The following is an 18,938-nucleotide window of genomic DNA, read 5'->3' on the forward strand; positions in this document are numbered from 1 at the left end:
ACTTTTTTCTGCCACTAGTTTGGCGCCAGAACATTTACAACAAAGACATATTGGCATCGTAAAATAAACAACTGTGTGTAAAAATAAATGAAGGAGACTTCATGCTGAAATGCTCATATTTAACACCAACGCTGTTCACTAAGTTGATGGTTTATATTTAGCATGTTGTACAGCTTTGTCATTATATTTCTCTGTTTTAAAATCATCTTATTTTATTCATTTATATATTTTACATGCGATAACGCCACACAAAAAAGACCACTATAAAATCCCATAAATGCCTTGAAAGTTACCAAAATTCAGGTCGTGTACTGGTAAACTTAGAAAGTTACCACTAATATACCCTCCCTTTGCAACCCTAGTCAGGCTACAGTGTTGTTCTTACATGTAAAGGGAATTTTTTCGTAAGAAATCCAGCACTACCGGACATTTTACAGAAGGCAGAGAGGACAAAGGGTAGAGGTAAGAGGGGGACTGTCTGTCAGGCTTGCTGGGCATCCCGTCTCTGGGGTAATGTCATGGTTAAGGACAGATCAAGGCTGATAGGCTGCAGTGTTGTTGTTCTTATAAGTCTGATCTGAAGAAATCCAGCACAAACTGGCATATTGTACAGTAGAGAGGGCAGAGGTTAGGGGAGAACATGGAGGGACTTATGACCATCCTGGGTAATGTCATGGTCACCCAAACCCCCGGCTGTCAGGGACTGTCTGTCAGTGCTGTTTTATGTGACACATAAACACATTTTCCTTTGAAGTGATCTGAAGGTGAAAGTTAGGGTTAGGAACGATCCCGGTTTGGCCTGGAATTTCCAAATACAAATCAAATCAAATCGTATTTGTCACATTCTTTGTAAACAACAGGTGTAGTCTAACAGCGAAATACTTAGTTACGGGTCCTCTTCCAACAATGCAGAATTAAAGATTACAGATCCATAAAAAATAAAGATATGTTGAACGTCGTCCCGTAAGTGAACATTAAATGTCTGAGTAGTGTACAGTACCATATGTATGTATATCCAGTGCTGTATCAACTGAACACAGTGGTTGATATATTCCATAGGTTGACCCATGATGCTGATTCCCATTACATCTGGTGTCGTAGCTATTAGGGAACAGTGTTGACGCCCTCTTCATTCACTTACTTTGTTGGCCATTAGTCAGTCAGACGAGAGGCCAATGGTTTTTACCTCAGAGCTGAGTGCTGCCCCTGGGTGTAAGTTACACCACTCTGAGAGGGAGAGAGAGGGGGGGAAGTAGGGAGGAGGTGGGGGGAGAGAAGCAGTGGGGGTTGCTATACTTGGCAATCCAGAGGGATTAGTGACAAAGATGACTGGGATGTCTGGGTATTTGTGTGTGTGTGTGCGTGTGTGTGTGCTATGTATGTCTGTACCTGGTCAGCAGACATGTTCCCAAATCCAAGCGAGAAAGCTCTCATTATCATTGTCACGCTGTCACGGTGACTGTGTCGCTTCACCAGGGATCTATTTATAGCAGAGCCACTGAGGTGGAGGGATACGCTCTAAGAGTGGAGGGATACATCACATTCTGTTGCTGAGTGTGAGTGATAATGTTGAAGTGCTTCGACATTAGAGAGGAAATAGTTCCCCACAGTCTAGTCCAGGTCTACAGTCTGTGTCTGAAGTAGGGTCACATATTTTCATTGACCTTAAAAGTCTTCCAAAAAGAGGGAAGAAGACAGCAACAGCCTAGAATGGACTGCATTTCTGTATGATCATTTCTCAGATCATTGTGCTGTTTTCTTAAAAGCGGACATGTTTTTTCATATTTGTAATTTTAGATAAGAGCATACCTGTAATTGATTATTTTAATCAGACTTACTAGTGTAAATAATACATGTAGTACAGTGAAATATTACACGAATCGTATGATGTTTCAACAGTAATAAACATACCGATGCATTTGTCTTATTTCTCTTCATTTTAGACATTTCCACCCAGGAAATCAATCACAGGACGGGTCGTCCACATCTGCAACCTCCCCGAGGGCAGCTGCACAGAGAATGATGTCATCAACCTGGGACTGCCCTTCGGGAAAGTCACCAACTACATCCTCATGCGCTCTACCCACCAGGTACAGCACAATGTTATTCTCTTAAAACATGAGTGTACAACTCCAAACACAACCACACAACTCCAAACACAAGTACACAACTCCAAACACAAGCACACAACTCCAAACACAACCACACAACTCCAAACACAAGTACAACTCCAAACACAAGCACACAACTCCAAACACAACCACACAACTCCAAACACAAGTACACAACTCCAAACACAAGCACACAACTCCAAACACAACCACACAACTCCAAACACAAGTACACAACTCCAAACACAACCACACAATTCCAAACACAAGTACACAACTCCAAACACAAGCACACAACTCCAAACACAACCACACAACTCCAAACACAAGTACACAACTCCAAACACAAGCACACAACTCCAAACACAACCACACAACTCCAAACCCAAGTACACAACTCCAAACACAACCACACAACTCCAAACACAAGTACACAACTCCAAACACAAGTACACAGCTCCAAACACAAACACACAACTCCAAACACAAGCACACAACTCCAAGCACAACCACACAACTCCAAACACAAGTACACAACTCCAAACACAATTACACAACTCCAAACACAATTACACAACTCCAAACACAAGTACACAACTCCAAACACAAGCACACAACTCCAAACACAACCACACAACTCCAAACACAAGTAGACAACTCCAAACACAACCACACAATTCCAAACACAAGTACACAACTCCAAACACAAGCACACAACTCCAAACACAACCACACAACTCCAAACACAAGCACACAACTCCAAACACAACCACACAACTCCAAACACAAGTACACAACTCCAAACACAACCACACAACTCCAAACACAAGTACACAACTCCAAAGACAATTACACAACTCCAAACACAACCACACAACTCCAAACACAAGTACACAACTCCAAACACAAGCACACAACTCCAAACACAAGCACACAACTCCAGTCCCAGAATGGCCAAAAAGTGAGCTCATTTTTGGTCTTACCTGATGATAATTAAAAGATGAATTTAACGATTAACTTAACGACTGAGGCCTATCCCGACAGACTCCTCACAATGAGCCCTAGTCGTTGGAAATGCCTCAAAGAACAAACCTGTGGTTTCGCTTTACCCTCACAGCTACTGCCATTAGCCCTGTGGGATATCACTGCAGAACAAATACTCACTAATGTATACAGCTCCACTAGGGAGTCAAGTCACACTTCAACGAACAAATAACTGCCATGGAGAAACGGAAACCAAAGGACGTGTGCCCCTTTGCAAATGTCTTGAAATAATCCTCGGTTGCTATGGACCAGATACACCATTTTCCCCCTCACAAATGTCTACTGCTCTACTGTGGAGTCTAGTCACAATATTAGTCACATATATTTGTTGGGAGAAAAGGGTTAATGCCCTTGACAACTGGAGCAGTTCTCTAATGTCTTTAAATACCCCTGTGTTGCTATGGACCAGTACCCCTGTGTTGCTATGGACCAGTACCCCTGTGTTGCTATGGACCAGTACCCATGTGTTGCTATGGACCAGTACCCCTGTGTTGCTATGGACCAATACCCCTGTGTTGCTATGGACCAATACCCCTGTGTTGCTATAGACCAATACCCCTGTGTTGCTATGGACCAGTACCCCTGTGTTGCTATGGACCAATACCTCTGTGTTGCTATGGACCAATACCCCTGTGTTGCTATGACCAATAACCCTGTGTTGCTATGGACCAGTACCCCTGTGTTGCTATGGACCAATACCCCTGTGTTGCTATAGACCAGATGAATTGTTTCCACTTCATATTATCTTGTAATATGATAAGATGCCTTTTCCTACGGGTTCATGGACCATTTTCTGTTGTAATGTGATAATGATGTCTTTTTTTCCCTATGGTCCATCCAACCATTTTATCACAGAACATGATGTCTCACTCAGTCTCTAGAATTTCATTTATCAGACACTGTATTAAAATGACTCATTAATGTCACCCACATCACAGTCAAGGGGCTCGACTACACTAAAATCATGGGTGTTGGTTACCCAGAAATGTATCTGAGCAGATTGTAACTGTCTTTTTGATTTATGATGCCAATGAAATATGATAACCTGGCTGGGATATAGAAGATTTGCTCGCACCTTGTTTGACATATGTTATTGCAAAAATGTTATTTGGAAAAAAGGACGTTAAACTGTCACAAACAGATGTCTAACATTGATGTCTTTCTCTCACTCCACTCAACTGCCGTTGTGCCCTTGAGCAAGGCACTTAAGCCCTAAAATCTGCATGGGGTGTGTCAGCCTGCACTGTGAATACCCTGTGTTTGCATGCCTTTAGAAGGGCTTGGGGTAAATGTAATACACATTTTCTTGGACTCTAAGGGAAAATGGATCAATAAAGTTTTCTTCCTCCTCCTCCTCCTCTTCCTCTTCACCCCACAGGCGTTTGTGGAGATGGCGTACATTGAGGCGGCCCAGGCTATGGTTCAATACTACCAGCTGACTCCAGCCACGATCAACGATCAGAAACTACTGATCAGGATGTCCAAGAGATACAAGGAGCTTCAGCTCAAGGTGAGTTGTATTGGGTTGACAATGTGGTGTTGAAATGTTTATTACAGTTTTTAATTAGCTCACACCAACTGTGTACTGAATCTACAGTACAGTATCATGTTATGGTGTGAAACGCTCTGTTCATACAGAAACCAGGGAAAGACGTTGATTCAATCATCCAGGATATCAACTCCCTGAGGGAAAGGGACGAGATGCAGGAGACTGATCAGTAAGGCGACTTGTTTCATTCTTTCCTTGTACATGTTCTTAGCGGCAATTTTTTGTTGTAATATGCGATTGTCTATGTACGATCGATCTACAAAACGACAAATAATGGATGAAATTATCCAACACTACTTCCTGACTACAAACTGCATTTTAATTATATTATTTCCTCCCAGCTACATGCCAGAGAGAGCGCGGTCCCGTAGTCCCATCAGCCGCTCTCTGAGCCCTCGCTCCCACAGCCCCAGCTTTACCTCCTGTAGTTCAGCCCACAGCCCGCAGGGGGCACCCTGCCGAGGAGGCCCGGAACGGGGCTCCTGGACCGCCAAACACATGAGAAAGGGGGACGAGGACAGAGAACGAGAGAGGGAAAGGGAGGAGGTGCCATGGAGGAACGGAGGTACAGTGGATGACGACAGGCTGAACGGGAGGATGCAGGATCGACGGAACAGGCCGTACCTGAAACCCTCCGACCGAGACCGGATCAGTCCCAGATCAGCGGACGAAAGAGGAGGAGGAAGAGGGGAGGGGATGAGGGGGGGGAACAGGGGGGGAGACTGGTACCCCCACCCGCGGTGTAGCCCTCAGGGGATGCCCCCCTTCCCTTCGTACAGGAACATGGATGAGGACTCCTACAAAACACAGCACGTGTATAAGTCAGAGAAGCCCCTGAGGCCACAGTACCAGAGACATGAGGAGGGGAGAGTCAAGTCAAAGAGGAGGGATGGAGGGGACTACCACAGATCCAGACACTCAGAGTCAGATCTGGGAGAGGAGTCTCTACCCACCAGGACAGGAGAAGACAGAAGACAGAGAGGAGGCTCCCCGACATGGGGAAGGAGCAAGAAACCCACCATGAGACATGGGACGGAGAAACCGGAAATAGAGATTACTGAAAATAACGTAAGTGATAGCATTTTTTAAAATGAGTAAGTAAGATTAATACGTAAATCAGAAGTTGGACATGTACAGTATATCTTATCAACAAACAAATGCCGTATCATTACAGGGAGAAACCGCTGAGGATCAGCGATCCAAAGAGAAGTCTGTTTCTCCTCAACGAAGTGGCAAGCATGAGAGAGAAAAAGACAGCGAGGCGGAGGAGTGGGAGAGTGGGGACGACACAGAGGGTGAGTGCTGGTACCCCAAGAACATGGAGGAGCTGGTCACAGTGGACGAGGTAGGAGAGGACGACTCCATCATCGAACCGGACCTCCCTGAGCTGCAGGATGACGAGGACGTGTCAGCCTCAGACCTCCACAAGGATCCTACGGAGGAGGAGGAGGGGGAGGCTCCACGATCAACCTCCACCCCCAGTCCCAGGCCCTGCTCTGAGAAGGAGTTAGCCCAGAGAGAGGATACCGAGTTGGGTAGAGGAGGTGGGGTAGGTGGGGTGGTGGATCCTATACCTACAGAGCAGAAAGATGGGGAGAATTGCACAAACCCCAGCCCCACAGACCAGTCACTGTCACAACCACAGCAACAGTCACTGCCACAGCCACAGCAACAGTCACTGCCACAGTCACAGTCACAGTCACAGCCACAGCCACAGCCACAGCCACAGCCACAGCCACAGCCACAGCCACAGCCACTGCCACAGTCACTGCCACAGTCCCAGCCACAATCACAGCCACAGTCACAGCCACAGTCACAGCCACTGCCACAGTCACAGTCACAGCCACCCATCCCAGAACAGCTCAGTTCAGATCTGGATGATTTCCCCAACCCGGAGTTCAAGGCAGCCCTGGAAGAGACGTGTTTGGAAGCTGAAGTACTGAAGAGTGGAGCGCCGACTCAGGAGCTGGCGCTAACCAATCACGCTGGCACGTGTGAAAGCAGCAAGACCCAGGATGTAATACACAAGATGGAGGACGTGGGGAGGGAAGTAACGGTCATGAAGCCAGACATACAGAAGCACAAGGCTGAGACTCCTAGAGGTACAGAACATTTGCTCTCACTATGAAATAATATGTCCAGAATTTGACTTCCTGATCAAATAAGCCAGTATCAGGATTCTGAATCGTCATCCATGTTTCCTGTTTATTATTGTACAGATGTTATTCTTCTACTTATGTTCACTTCTCATTTACAGTCATCCAGAATTCAACACATCCTATAAACCTGATAGACATAGGGGCTCCCTCACCTTCTAGAGGGCAGGAGAAGATTATCAGTGAACACAGCATCCCTCTGGGTAAGAACCAAATGACTTTTATTTACATGAAGTATTGTTGTTGTTTTTTGTTGTATGTATGCGATCTGCAATGTCATTTTAAGCCCAGTAAAAATAGCCCCTTGGCCTTGGGGACAAATAATGCTTATTGAATATAATATGATTATTAATCAACAACCTGTTATACCAATGCTATCTGTGCCTGGAGTGAAAGAGCGCATGTGGTAGCTTCAGCTGGCCACTTGTTGAGAGCAAGGTGTTAAACGCACCCCTGAGATGTGTTTATTTAGGCCTGGCATGACATAGGCACACACAACACATGACCTACTGTGCCTCGTTGGTGAACGCTACACATGAGTGGACTATGATGGCCTTCGAGTGTGTGTGTGTGTGTGTGTGTGTGTGTGTGTGTGTGTGTGTGTGTGTGTGGGTGTGGGTGTGTGTCTGTGTGCGTATGCTGTGTGTGGGTGTGTGTCTGTGTGCGTATGCTGTGTGTGTGTGTGTACGTGGGTGTGTGTCAGTGTATGTGCACCGTGTGTGTGTGTGTGTGTGTTTCACAGCCAAATGCTACGGTCATTGATAGCATGACTGAGATAGATTCACAATTGAGTAGTGTCTGGCTGCAGTGTTGTGTTGTGTTCTCCCATGAGAGAGACAGTGACAGTGCAGCTGATCTAGATCAGCTTGAAGAGTTAACAACTTCACTCTGTCACACTGACAACGAGGCTACTGATGAGGGGGAGAGGGGCCATGCTGCCCCGCTGACTATCCTCCTAGCTGCCTTTGAAAACGTGTCTGTTTCAGACCTGGGAGTTGGCCCTGGTAACCTCTCTAGCCAATCAGTTACATTGGTAACACTACATTACGTTACTCTAGTCCTTGTGTAGTAACAATCTAATCACATTTGTAACAACTTTTAATACGAGTTTTAGAGGTACATGGGCTGTGTTCTGATTGGTCTGATGCTGTTGTATGGTCGGGGGATTCTCTTCTCTAATTGGTCTGCGGCTGCTGTAGGGGTACATGTTCTGTTCTCTGATTGGTTTGTGCTGTTCTAGAGGTGTATTAGCAGTTTTCTAATTGGTGTGTTGTTGTTCTAGGGGTGGAGTTCATCGTGCCCAGTACAGGGTTCTACTGTAAGCTGTGTGGCCTGTTCTACACCAGCGAGGAGACAGCCAAGACCTCTCACTGTCGTAGTACTGTCCACTACAGGAATCTTCAGGTACAGCAACACATTTACTATTAACATAGGTCATTCAGGCCTCCTGGGTGGCGCAGTGGTTAAGGGTGCTGTACTGCAGCTCCAGCTGTGCCATCAGAGACTCTGGGTTCGCGCCCAGGCTCTGTCGTAACCAGCCGCGACCGGGCCTAGCGTCGCCTGGGTTAGGAAGAAGAGGAGGAGGAGGAAGGGGATGAACGACGATGATGATGACGATGATTGTTAACTTACACTACCCCTTGCAGAAGAGCCATGAACATAGTTATTACAGGGAAAGCTTGGAAACTCAGTGACATCATTGTGAGACCAAAGTTCAGAAAAATGTCTTTAGAGTTGAGTTACAGTGTGGCACATGTTACCCAACCATGGGACAGAAGACGAGATACAGAGATCAGTCACTCACTATCTCTATTACACACACACACACACACACACACGTCAAAACTGGCAGCACAATCCAAAGATTTTTCCCCTCTCCACCATGGGGGGGGGGGGGGGGGGGGGTCCCCCTACAGTGGGGTGTCAGAAAAGGAGACTTTCGATGAGTGAGTAGAGTAGAGGGTGTTAGTGTGGCACCCATGGGAGTCTATCCATGACTTTACTTCCTAAAGGCTCCCTTCCAATGGGCCCAGCTGCTCTAGTCCTTCCTGGGGACCTCCTTTGTGCACAGGCAACGTGTAGACTAACTAGCGGATAGAAAGTCCTACATTTGTTAGACCCATTGTGCTCTTCAAGTACAGTAATAACATTCTGAAGGTTCATTCCCAACAGGCTCTTGGTTCAGCAGGCCAGGGTATTTCTGTGCGGCTGTGAACAGGCAGTGGAAGGGGCAGCCCATTGACTACAGGAAGGCCCCCTCACAGTGTTGAGTACTGGGAGTTGTATTAGGTTACCTATTAGTGCCCAATGCCCATCCAGGCACACACACACACACACACACACACACACACACACACAAAGCTGCACAGCTGAAAGCAGCCAGAAGGGGAAAAGATTCCTTCACATTTGATGGATTACATTGCGAGGGTAAAAAACCTCAAGAACAGTTGCGCTGTCCGTCAAAAGCTGAGGGGTTTTGTGTGTGTGATTGTGTGTGTGATTGTGTGTGTGGGGGCTCCCTGCTGCTACCCGCTTAGCCGAGAGCGGGCTGCTGATGATGGTTTTGGCCTTTAACAGGACTGGGGAAATACAGTGAATGTAGAAACTAGACAGGTTAATGTCTGTTCAGGAAGCACCTGCCTCTCTCTCAGAACATTCCACTCTCTGAGGTCTCCCTCCTTCACTACTGTGTCAAACAGCAGTAGCTCTGTCTGAGGAGTTTCTATAGCGGAATATGCATAAGAAACTCAATACAGATCAATCGGGTCTCCTTATTTTAAAATTCACAGGAAGTCGGATGGAGTTATAGTGTATCATAGTGGAAAGAGAAATAAGGGTGAAACGCAGATAGCCATGTTATCGTCTAAGTATTTTAAGGCAGTTGAATATCCCACTTAAAGGGGAACTCTACATCTCCGTACACAAAGCTAACTTTTATATTTGTGCCCTTCACAGAAGTACCTGTCTCAGCTGGCAAAGGAGAGTCTACTTGGTGCACTAACTGACCCCTCAGCTACAGAGTGACCTCTGACCTATACTCATCATTCGGTACTGTCAAGTTGAGATGGTGGACAGCGTTGCGTGTGTGCTACAGACTGAGTGACCTGAGCTTGCCAAGGACTACTCAACGAAAGAGACATGAATAAATGACATATCGGATGGAAGTCACACGGTGACATGCACTGGACCCGTTAGAGAAGAGCGATTCTCTGAGAATTGATTGGACTAAAACTCATTGCTACCAATCAAATGAAATGTTATTGGTCACATGTGCCAAATACAGTAATACATATTACGGTGAAATGCTGACTTACGAGCCCATTCCCAACCATGCAGAGATAAAAAGAAAGACAAATATTTTCTAAAGGAAATAGTAACGCAACAAAATAACAATAACGAGGCTATTTACAATATAGCAATATGTTTGATTCTGTACATAGTATAAACAATACTGTAGTTTAAAAAGGTTCCAGTGTTAATGTACTACGTTTGTGAAAATTAAAACCGGTCACCAAAGATTTGTGTTAAAAAGATATTTATCTATCTTTCACCCTTTGCTTTATTTGCAGTAGAGAATAAATGTGTTTGTTTTTCATCGCGGGAATAAACACAGCCTTCTTTCTAGTCATTATTGTAGAAGTCAGACTCTGTGATATAGTGAACTGAAAGTCATCCATATTAGTATTTGTCCTGGTTCTGGTTCCATGTTGTTCCATGTAGCTGTACTTTAATCATTTGGTTTAACTTTTCATTTTAGTCAGTAAAGTGTTAGGGATATTACATAGTGCGTTTTTAGATGCAAAGTGCCTTGGAACATGTCTGCCATTGTTAGATGTAGCAGTTTAGAAGTAATCCTCTGGTTGGTTTAATTCGGATATTTTAATTTTGAATGTATATTTCATTACACAGTGTTTTTGTGTATAACTGGAGGATATGAAGGCCTACACTTGTTATACCTACTGTGTCTGTTCATTGAGACAAAATGGAATACGGTTCCCGACAGACATGGACAAAGACATATCAGTCTGAAAGATATGGAACTTTCAAAATACAGAAATCATCCCTGTAATGATGCATTTTGCATCAATTTTGAAAGTTACATATCTTGAAATGTTAAGTGCTGTAAATGCTTTAGTCCCGAAATTCTGACAAGCAGAACATTTTGGGACGATATCAACAATCGACGAATGAAACAAATACCTACAAATATTTTATGTGTGGAATTTTCCTTTAAATGGAGATACAGTTTTGCTAAAGTATCGCCACACGTTTCCTTCAGGTTTTCTTCTATTGTGTTTTGTCCCGTATTTGATTTAATTTAAAAATACTTTGACAACTTTGTGAATTGTAAAGTTTGTCACAATCAGGTTCAATATTTTGCAAATGTCTAAATAATTTATACAGTGCCTTTAAACTGCAGAGAAACTTGAACTGGACCATGTGTGTTATTTAAGAGTTAAATTAAGTGTTAAGAGTTAAATTAAGTGTGATTTTAAGTCAGGATAATATATTGTCGAGGCAGGGTTTGAAACTTGCTCTCTCTCTCTCTCTCTGTTTTCTACACTGTGAATGTTGCTCCAAGTTTTAAGATTGTGTTTAAGATTTTGTTGAACTTTTCTTATGGTTATTTTCTGATGAAATCATTTGAATAAAAATGTTAAGAGAGAAAGCTGTTTGTGTATCAGTGGCGGAGGCTGAGGGGAGGACGGCTCATAATAATGGCTGGAACGGCACAGATGGAATGACAACAAACACATGGAAAACATGCATTTGAGGTATTTCATGCCATTCCACCTATTCCACTCCAGCCATTACCACGAGCCCGTCCTCCTCAATGAAGGTGCCACCAACCTCCTGTAGTGTGTGTGTTGCCAATTTAGCTATTTTCTCTATTTTCTCACATTGAATAATGGGATGCAAAATAATGAGTTTAGTTTATTAGACAATTTGGAAAGCAAAACACAGTAAAACACTACGTGCATAAATAAAATCCTTAAGGATGAGAAAAACTGCTACTTTCATGTGCATGGGGCATTGTGACATTCTACTGTTTGAGGGGAGCGCCCCCAGATGTTAAGGTAGGATATTACACTTGTCAGACAAAACTAATTGTATAATGATTATTCCTTTTGATAGCACAGACTTGGTCAAGTCAATTGCACTCTTGGACATGATCATTGACATTACACATTACAGTCAAATGGGAAAAAAATATAAAATAAACGATCTATCTTTTCCCAGTAACAACTTGTTATGTATAATCGATTGGACTTTTCTCATTTACAGAACACAATGCTATACGTTTTGAAATGGGGAAAAGTAGTGTAGTAGAGATTAGGGAAATTGTGTATTACTTAAATATCTACAGTAACAGTCAAACGTTTGGACACACCTACTCATTCAAAGGTTTTCTTTATTTTTACTATTTTCTACATTGTAGAATAATAGTGAAGAAATCAAAACTATGACATAACACAAATGGAATCATGTAGTAACCAAAAAAGTGTTAAACAAATCAAAATATATTTTAAATTTGAGATTCTTCAAAGTAGCCACCCTTTGCCTTGATGACAGCCTTGCACACTCTTGGCATTCTCTCAACCAGCTTCATGAGGTAGTCACCTGGAATACATTTCAATTAACAGGTGTGCCTTGTTAAAAGTTCATCTGTGGAATTTATTTCCTTCTTAATGCGTTTGAGACAATCAGTTGTGTTGTGACAAGGTAGGGGTTGTATACAGAAGATGGCCCTATTTGGTAAAAGACTAAGTCCATATTATGGCAAGAACAGCTCAAATAAGCAAAGAGAAACGACAGTTCATCGTTACTTTAAGACATGAAGGTCAGTCAATGTAGAACATTTCAAGAACTTTGAAAGTTTCTTCAAGTACAGTCGCAAAAACCATCAAGTGCTATGATGAAACTGGCTCTCATGAGGACCGCCACAGGAAAGGAAGACCCAGAGTTGCCTCTGCTGCAGAGGATAAGTTCATTAGATTTACCAGCCTCAGAAATTGCAGCCCAAATAAATGCTTCACAGAGTTCAAGTAACAGACATATCTCAACATCAACTGTTCAGAGGAGACTGTGTGAATCAGGCTTTCATGTTTGAATCGCTGCAAAGAAACCACTTCTAAAGGACACCAATAATAAGACGAGACTTGCTTGGACCAAGAAACACAAGCAAATTTGAGTTCAAATTTGATATTTTTGTTTCCAACCTTTGGTTAAATACTTGCCTAGTTAAACACTTGTCGAGTTAAACACTTGTCTACTTAAGTAAAGGTAAAATGAAAAAAAAATGAAAAAAAGATGCAGAGTAGGTTAACGGATGATTTCTGCATGTGTGGTCCCCACCATGAAGCATGGAGGAGGAGGAGTGATTGTGTGGGGGTGCTTTGCTGGTGACACCGTCAGTGATTTATTTAGAATTCAATGCACACTTAACCAGCATGGCTACCACAGCATTCTGCAGAAATACAACATCCCATCTGGGTTGCGCTTAGTGGGACTATAATTTGTTATTCAACAGGAGAATTATCCAACACACCTCCAAGCTGTGTAAGGGCTATTTGAGCAAGAAGGAGAGTGATGAAGTGCTGCATCAGATGACCTGACCTCCACAATCACCCCACCTCAACCCAATTGAGATGGTTTGGGAGGAGTTGGACCGCAGAGTGAAGGGCAAGCTGCCAACAAGTGCTCAGAATATGTAAGAACTCCTTCGAGACTGTTGGAAAAGCATTCCAGGTGAAGCTGGTTGAGAGAATGCCAAGAGTGTGCAAAGCTGTCATAAAGGCAAAGGGTGGCTAAACTTTTGACTGGTACTGTATGTTCTTACCCCTGGGCAATATGGACCTGGGAAGCTCTCACGGATATTGGTATCCACACACAGTACATACTTCACCAATTATATTTCAACTCAATACTTCTTGTATGCCCCCAAATATTAGTTTTTTTTACATACATGTGCTGTAATTTAAGCTTCAAAATTGCAAAGTTTTATCTCGGCCTTTTGGCGAAATGTGTAGAATTGCAGGATACTTCAGTTAGTACTAAACACGGCTGCTAGGATCTTGACTAGAACCCAACGATGTTCTCATATTACTCCAGTGCTAGCCTCTCTACACTGGCTTCCTGTTAAGGCTGATTACAAGGTTTTACTGCTCTTCCTCCTACCTAATCTCTCCGATTTGGTCCTGCCGTACATACCTACACCTACGCTACGGTCACAAGACGCAGGCCTCCTTATTGTCCCTAGAATTTCTAAACAAACAGCTGGAGGCAGGGCTTTCTGCTATGGAGCTTCATTTTCATGGAATGGTCTGCCTACCCATGTGAGAGATGCAGGCTCCGTCTCGACCTTTAAATCTTTATTGAAGACTCATCTCTTCAGTAGGTGCTATGATTGAGTCTGGCCCAGGAGTGTGAAGGTGAACGAAAAGGCCCTGGATTGACGAACCGCCCTTTCTGTCTCTGCCAGGCCGGTTCTACTCTCTCCACTGGGATTCTCTGCCTCTAACCCTAGTCACTGGCTTACTGGTGCTCTTCCATGCCGTCCCTAGGAGGGGTGCGTCACTTGAGTGGGTTGAGTCACTGACGTGATCTTCCTGTCCGGGTTGGCGCCACCCTCGGGTTCGTGCCATGGGGGAGATCTTTGTGGGTTATACTCGGTCTTGTCTCAGGGTAGTAAGTTGGGTGTTTGAAGATATCCCTCTAGTGGTGTGGGGGCTGTGCTTTGGCAAAGTGGGTGGGGTTATATCCTGCCTGGTTGGCCCTGTCAGGGGGTATAGTCGGACGGGGCCACAGTGTCTCCCGACCCCTCTTGTATCAGCCTCCAGTAATTATGCTGCAATAGGGGATATGGTCAGTCTGTTATATCTGGAGTATTACTCCTGTCTTATCCTGTGTGAATTTAAGTGTGCTCCCTCTAATTCTCTCTCTCTTTTTATCTTGACCCTTGCTGTCACCCAGTCCACCTGGTCATGCTGCTGCTCCAGTTTCAACTGTTCTGCCTGCTATGGAACCCTGACCTGTTCACCGGACGTGCTACATTGTCCCGGACCTGCTGTTTTCGACTCTCTCTCTCTACCGCACCTGCTGTCTCTAACTCTGAATGATTTGCTATGAAAAGCCAACTGACATTTACTCCTGAGGTGCTGACCTTTTACACCCTGTACAATCACTGTGATTATTATTATTTGACCCTGCTGGTCATCTATGAATGTTTGAACATCTTGGCCATGTACTGTTATAATCTCCACCCGGCACAGCCAGAAGAGGACTGTCCACCCCTCAGAGTCTGGTTCCTCTCTAAGTTTCTTCCTAGGTTCCTACTTTCCTAGGGAGTTTTTCCTAGCTACCATGCTTCTACATCTGCATTGCTTACTGTTTGGAGTTTTAGGCTGGGTTTCTGTACAGCAGTTTGTGACATTGGCTGATGTAAAAAGGGCTTTATAAATAAATTTGATTGATATTAGCTTTAAAGCTGCAACAACAAAAACATCTCTCTGCCCCATAATTGAATGTGCAGAATTGCCGGAAATTAGCTTGAAAACTGCTAAATGTATTTTCCGATGACAAGACATGGGCCTTTAAAATGTTCCTTCCCAGGGCCGAGATTTGGTTCATCCGGCCATGCACTGCCAGTCATAGTACTCCTTGTATGCTATTTTTTTTATCTCACTCGAGTTGTGTTCTGATTATGAGGGGGTCCCTGGTGAATTTGTTATCACAAAAGGGGTCCCAGGCCCCCAAAAGTTTGAGAACTAAATGTTCTAGCTATTTTAGGGTCTAACATTGCACCATTTAGGACTTAGGCTTATTTGGTTGGGTTTCAAATAAAACAAAGAGTGTTATTTGACCTTTTCTCCAACACAAAAATGCTTATTATAAGACGTTATTATAACAATAGTGTTATAGCAATAGTGTTGAAAGTTTTACAAAAACGCATTGTTGCTACTCTGCAACCCCAACGATAGGGGTCAGCACTACATCATTAGGAAGTCGACCCTACAGAAAATACGAGAAGCCAGGTCTCATCCGGGATTTTGATTGGTGCCCTCTTTACAACACGTTTGCAAGGTCAGCCAATCGTATATCTCAAACACAATTCTATGCCAAGTGTTGCTGGGTATACAACATAAAAACAACAGAATTTAAAACCCACATCAACTAGCAGCTTCAACGGCAGACACGGTCAGTGATTTTTCTTTGGATACGCAAAAGGTAGACAGCTAATGTATGACATTATGGAGCAGCTCTTTTAAGTCGACGATAAATGATTTTACCTACTGCAATATAGCTGGCTTTGTTGTTGTCGTGCATTTTCCCGTCGCTTGGGACTTGGGCTGCCAAGTGACAACAACCGAGGCAGCCTTCAACTTTGTGATAACTGCAAAGCTAATGACAATATACAAATTATCCCTGAAATATAAATTATATATAGAGTGCATCAACTTTAAGCTGTATTTAACTCTTGTTGTTTCAATGCTTACCATTTTTACCGTGTAATATCTCGTCATTGATTTCTGCACAACGATGCGGTCATTGTTTTGTCTGCGTAGTGGTGCGTCGTCGCAGCAGGAGTTTGCGATTAACTGACAAGTGATTTGCTGTGCTGCTTTCCAAAAACATTTTGTAGACTGATTTGTATTTAGTCTGGAGATTATCAATGCATGAATTAGGTCAGGGGTGGGGTGGGGTGGGGGGCTTGTCTGGACATGTTGACGTGCATTAATTTCATTGGCACATCAAAATGAATTGAAACGTTATTTTATCATTTTAGGTGTCTGCATAATTTTTTTTTATTCGCACGCATTTCCGCTGCTCCAAATCCACTTTTTAAAACAATGGCAACTGACTGCGAGGCATGGCTGAACGCTAACCCCCTTGGTAAGTTATCTTTACCAGTCTAGTCTGTCTGGACTTTTGATGCGGAAGTAGCTCAGTGATTACTGGTGACTCTAACTTGCAGTGACTGCAGCGGTTTCTGTAACCACTGATCATGATGTGTATTCTGCTGGCCTTACATTTTATATAGCCAAGAATAACATAATGCATTATATTAAATACACACACTATCACTTTAAAACTATGTTTATAAGACAATTAGTGCATTGTGAACATCAAATGACCTTATAGTTGTTACCCATAACCTCTGTCATGAAATATAACATCTGCAAATAGAGTTTGTTCTGGTAAATCAGTCAAACTGCCTTCTTACCTTGTCTTCCACCACCTCTTTCACCCCCTGCCAACAGACGCAGATGATCTGAGTGACTCTTTCCTATCGGGTGAAGAGGAGAACGGCATTATCACCAAAAACATCAAGAATGAAATAAATGGCAACTGGATTTCAGCACCTAACAGTATCCACGAGGCCCGTCTCAAAGCCAAAGCGAAGAGGAGGCTGAGGAAGACTTCTTCTAGAGACTCTGGGAGAGGGGACTCGTTTAGCGAGAACGGGGACCCCTCCCGGGGTACTAATGGCACCGTACCCCCCACCAGCCCCAAGAGCAAACTGCTGGACAGGAAGTCTCGGGCAGGGAAGGGAAGAGGACTTCCAAAGAAAGGTATGGGGAGTTATGTCTGTTAGAAACATATATAATGTTAAATGGAAGGGAAGAGGACTGTCAGAGAAACATATATAATGTTAAATGGAAGGGAAGAGGACTGTCAGAGAAAGGTATGGGGAGTTATGTCTGTTAGAAACATATATAATGTTAAATGGAAGGGAAGAGGACTGTCAGAGAAAGGAATGGGGAGTTATGTCTGTTAGAAACATATATAATGTTAAATGGAAGGGAAGAGGACTGTCAGAGAAACATATATAATGTTAAATGGAAGGGAAGAGGACTGTCAGAGAAAGGAATGGGGAGTTATGTCGATGTTAGAAACATATATAATGTTAAATGGAAGGGAAGAGGACTGTCAGAGAAAGGAATGGGGAGTTATGTCGATGTTAGAAACATATATAATGTTAAATGGAAGGGAAGAGGACTGTCAGAGAAACATATATAATGTTAAATGGAAGGGAAGAGGACTGTCAGAGAAAGGAATGGGGAGTTATGTCTGTTAGAAACATATATAATGTTAAATGGAAGGGAAGAGGACTGTCAGAGAAAGGTATGGGGAGTTATGTCTGTTAGAAACATATATATATATAATGTTAAATGGAAGGGAAGAGGACTGTCAGAGAAACATATATAATGTTAAATGGAAGGGAAGAGGACTGTCAGAGAAAGGTATGGGGAGTTATGTCTGTTAGAAACATATATAATGTTAAATGGAAGGGAAGAGGACTGTCAGAGAAAGGAATGGGGAGTTATGTCTGTTAGAAACATATAAAATGTTAAATGGAAGGGAAGAGGACTGTCAGAGAAACATATATAATGTTAAATGGAAGGGAAGAGGACTGTCAGAGAAAGGAATGGGGAGTTATGTCGATGTTAGAAACATATATAATGTTAAATGGAAGGGAAGAGGACTGTCAGAGAAAGGAATGGGGAGTTATGTCGATGTTAGAAACATATATAATGTTAAATGGAAGGGAAGAGGACTGTCAGAGAAACATATATAATGTTAAATGGAAGGGAAGAGGACTGTCAGAGAAAGGAATGGGGAGTTATGTCTGTTAGAAACATATATAATGTTAAATGGAAGGGAAGAGGACTGTCAGAGAAAGGTATGGGGAGTTATGTCTGTTAGAAACATATATATATATAATGTTAAATGGAAGGGAAGAGGACTGTCAGAGAAACATATATAATGTTAAATGGAAGGGAAGAGGACTGTCAGAGAAAGGTATGGGGAGTTATGTCTGTTAGAAACATATATAATGTTAAATGGAAGGGAAGAGGACTGTCAGAGAAAGGAATGGGGGAGTGACTATTTATGTGGTTATGTAATGAAGTGTTGTTAACAGGCCTACTTGTGATAACGTGATGTCACGGCTAGGGAAGGTAAGGCCTTTGAAGCCTACCAAAGACCAGTAATGGGACGTTAACATTTATAGGATAATGTAATACCTAACAGGTTTAAAACTGTTGCTGCATTACTTGATAAGCAACAAGTTAG

At 43.2% G+C, this 18,938-nt stretch overlaps 2 protein-coding genes and 1 non-coding gene across 5 annotated transcripts in view; all 3 read left to right on the forward strand.

Annotated features, from left to right (window-relative positions):
* rbm20 (RNA binding motif protein 20) overlaps positions 1-11,529 on the forward strand; it is a 76,546-nt gene extending 65,017 nt beyond the window's left edge. For both annotated transcript variants that reach the window (XM_036949250.1, XM_036949251.1), the window contains exons 7-14: positions 1,944-2,090; positions 4,534-4,665; positions 4,794-4,873; positions 5,046-5,772; positions 5,879-6,806; positions 6,962-7,063; positions 8,143-8,264; positions 9,816-11,529. In XM_036949250.1, the coding sequence (XP_036805145.1) occupies positions 1,944-2,090; positions 4,534-4,665; positions 4,794-4,873; positions 5,046-5,772; positions 5,879-6,806; positions 6,962-7,063; positions 8,143-8,264; positions 9,816-9,884 (2,307 nt within the window). In that variant the 3' untranslated portion in view covers positions 9,885-11,529. The remainder of the gene's footprint in view (positions 1-1,943; positions 2,091-4,533; positions 4,666-4,793; positions 4,874-5,045; positions 5,773-5,878; positions 6,807-6,961; positions 7,064-8,142; positions 8,265-9,815) is intronic.
* Positions 3,136-3,269, forward strand: LOC118940672. The gene has a single exon (XR_005037258.1). It is a non-coding gene; the product is annotated as a small nucleolar RNA SNORA18 (small nucleolar RNA).
* A 4,389-nt stretch (positions 11,530-15,918) lies between the features above and the next one.
* Positions 15,919-18,938, forward strand: part of LOC110485622 (programmed cell death protein 4) — a 35,838-nt gene continuing 32,818 nt past the window's right edge. Inside the window, exons 1-3 of one of the 2 annotated variants that reach the window (XM_036949252.1) lie at positions 15,919-16,058; positions 16,648-16,754; positions 17,123-17,434. In XM_036949252.1, coding sequence (XP_036805147.1) covers positions 16,712-16,754; positions 17,123-17,434 — 355 coding nt within the window. In that variant the 5' untranslated portion in view covers positions 15,919-16,058; positions 16,648-16,711. Of the gene's footprint in view, positions 16,089-16,647; positions 16,755-17,122; positions 17,435-18,938 lie in introns of both variants that reach the window. The other variant, XM_036949253.1, reaches the window with a different exon arrangement.

The sequence above is a fragment of the Oncorhynchus mykiss genome, chromosome 17 (assembly GCF_013265735.2).
Source record: "Oncorhynchus mykiss isolate Arlee chromosome 17, USDA_OmykA_1.1, whole genome shotgun sequence".
Lineage (NCBI taxonomy): Eukaryota > Metazoa > Chordata > Actinopteri > Salmoniformes > Salmonidae > Oncorhynchus > Oncorhynchus mykiss.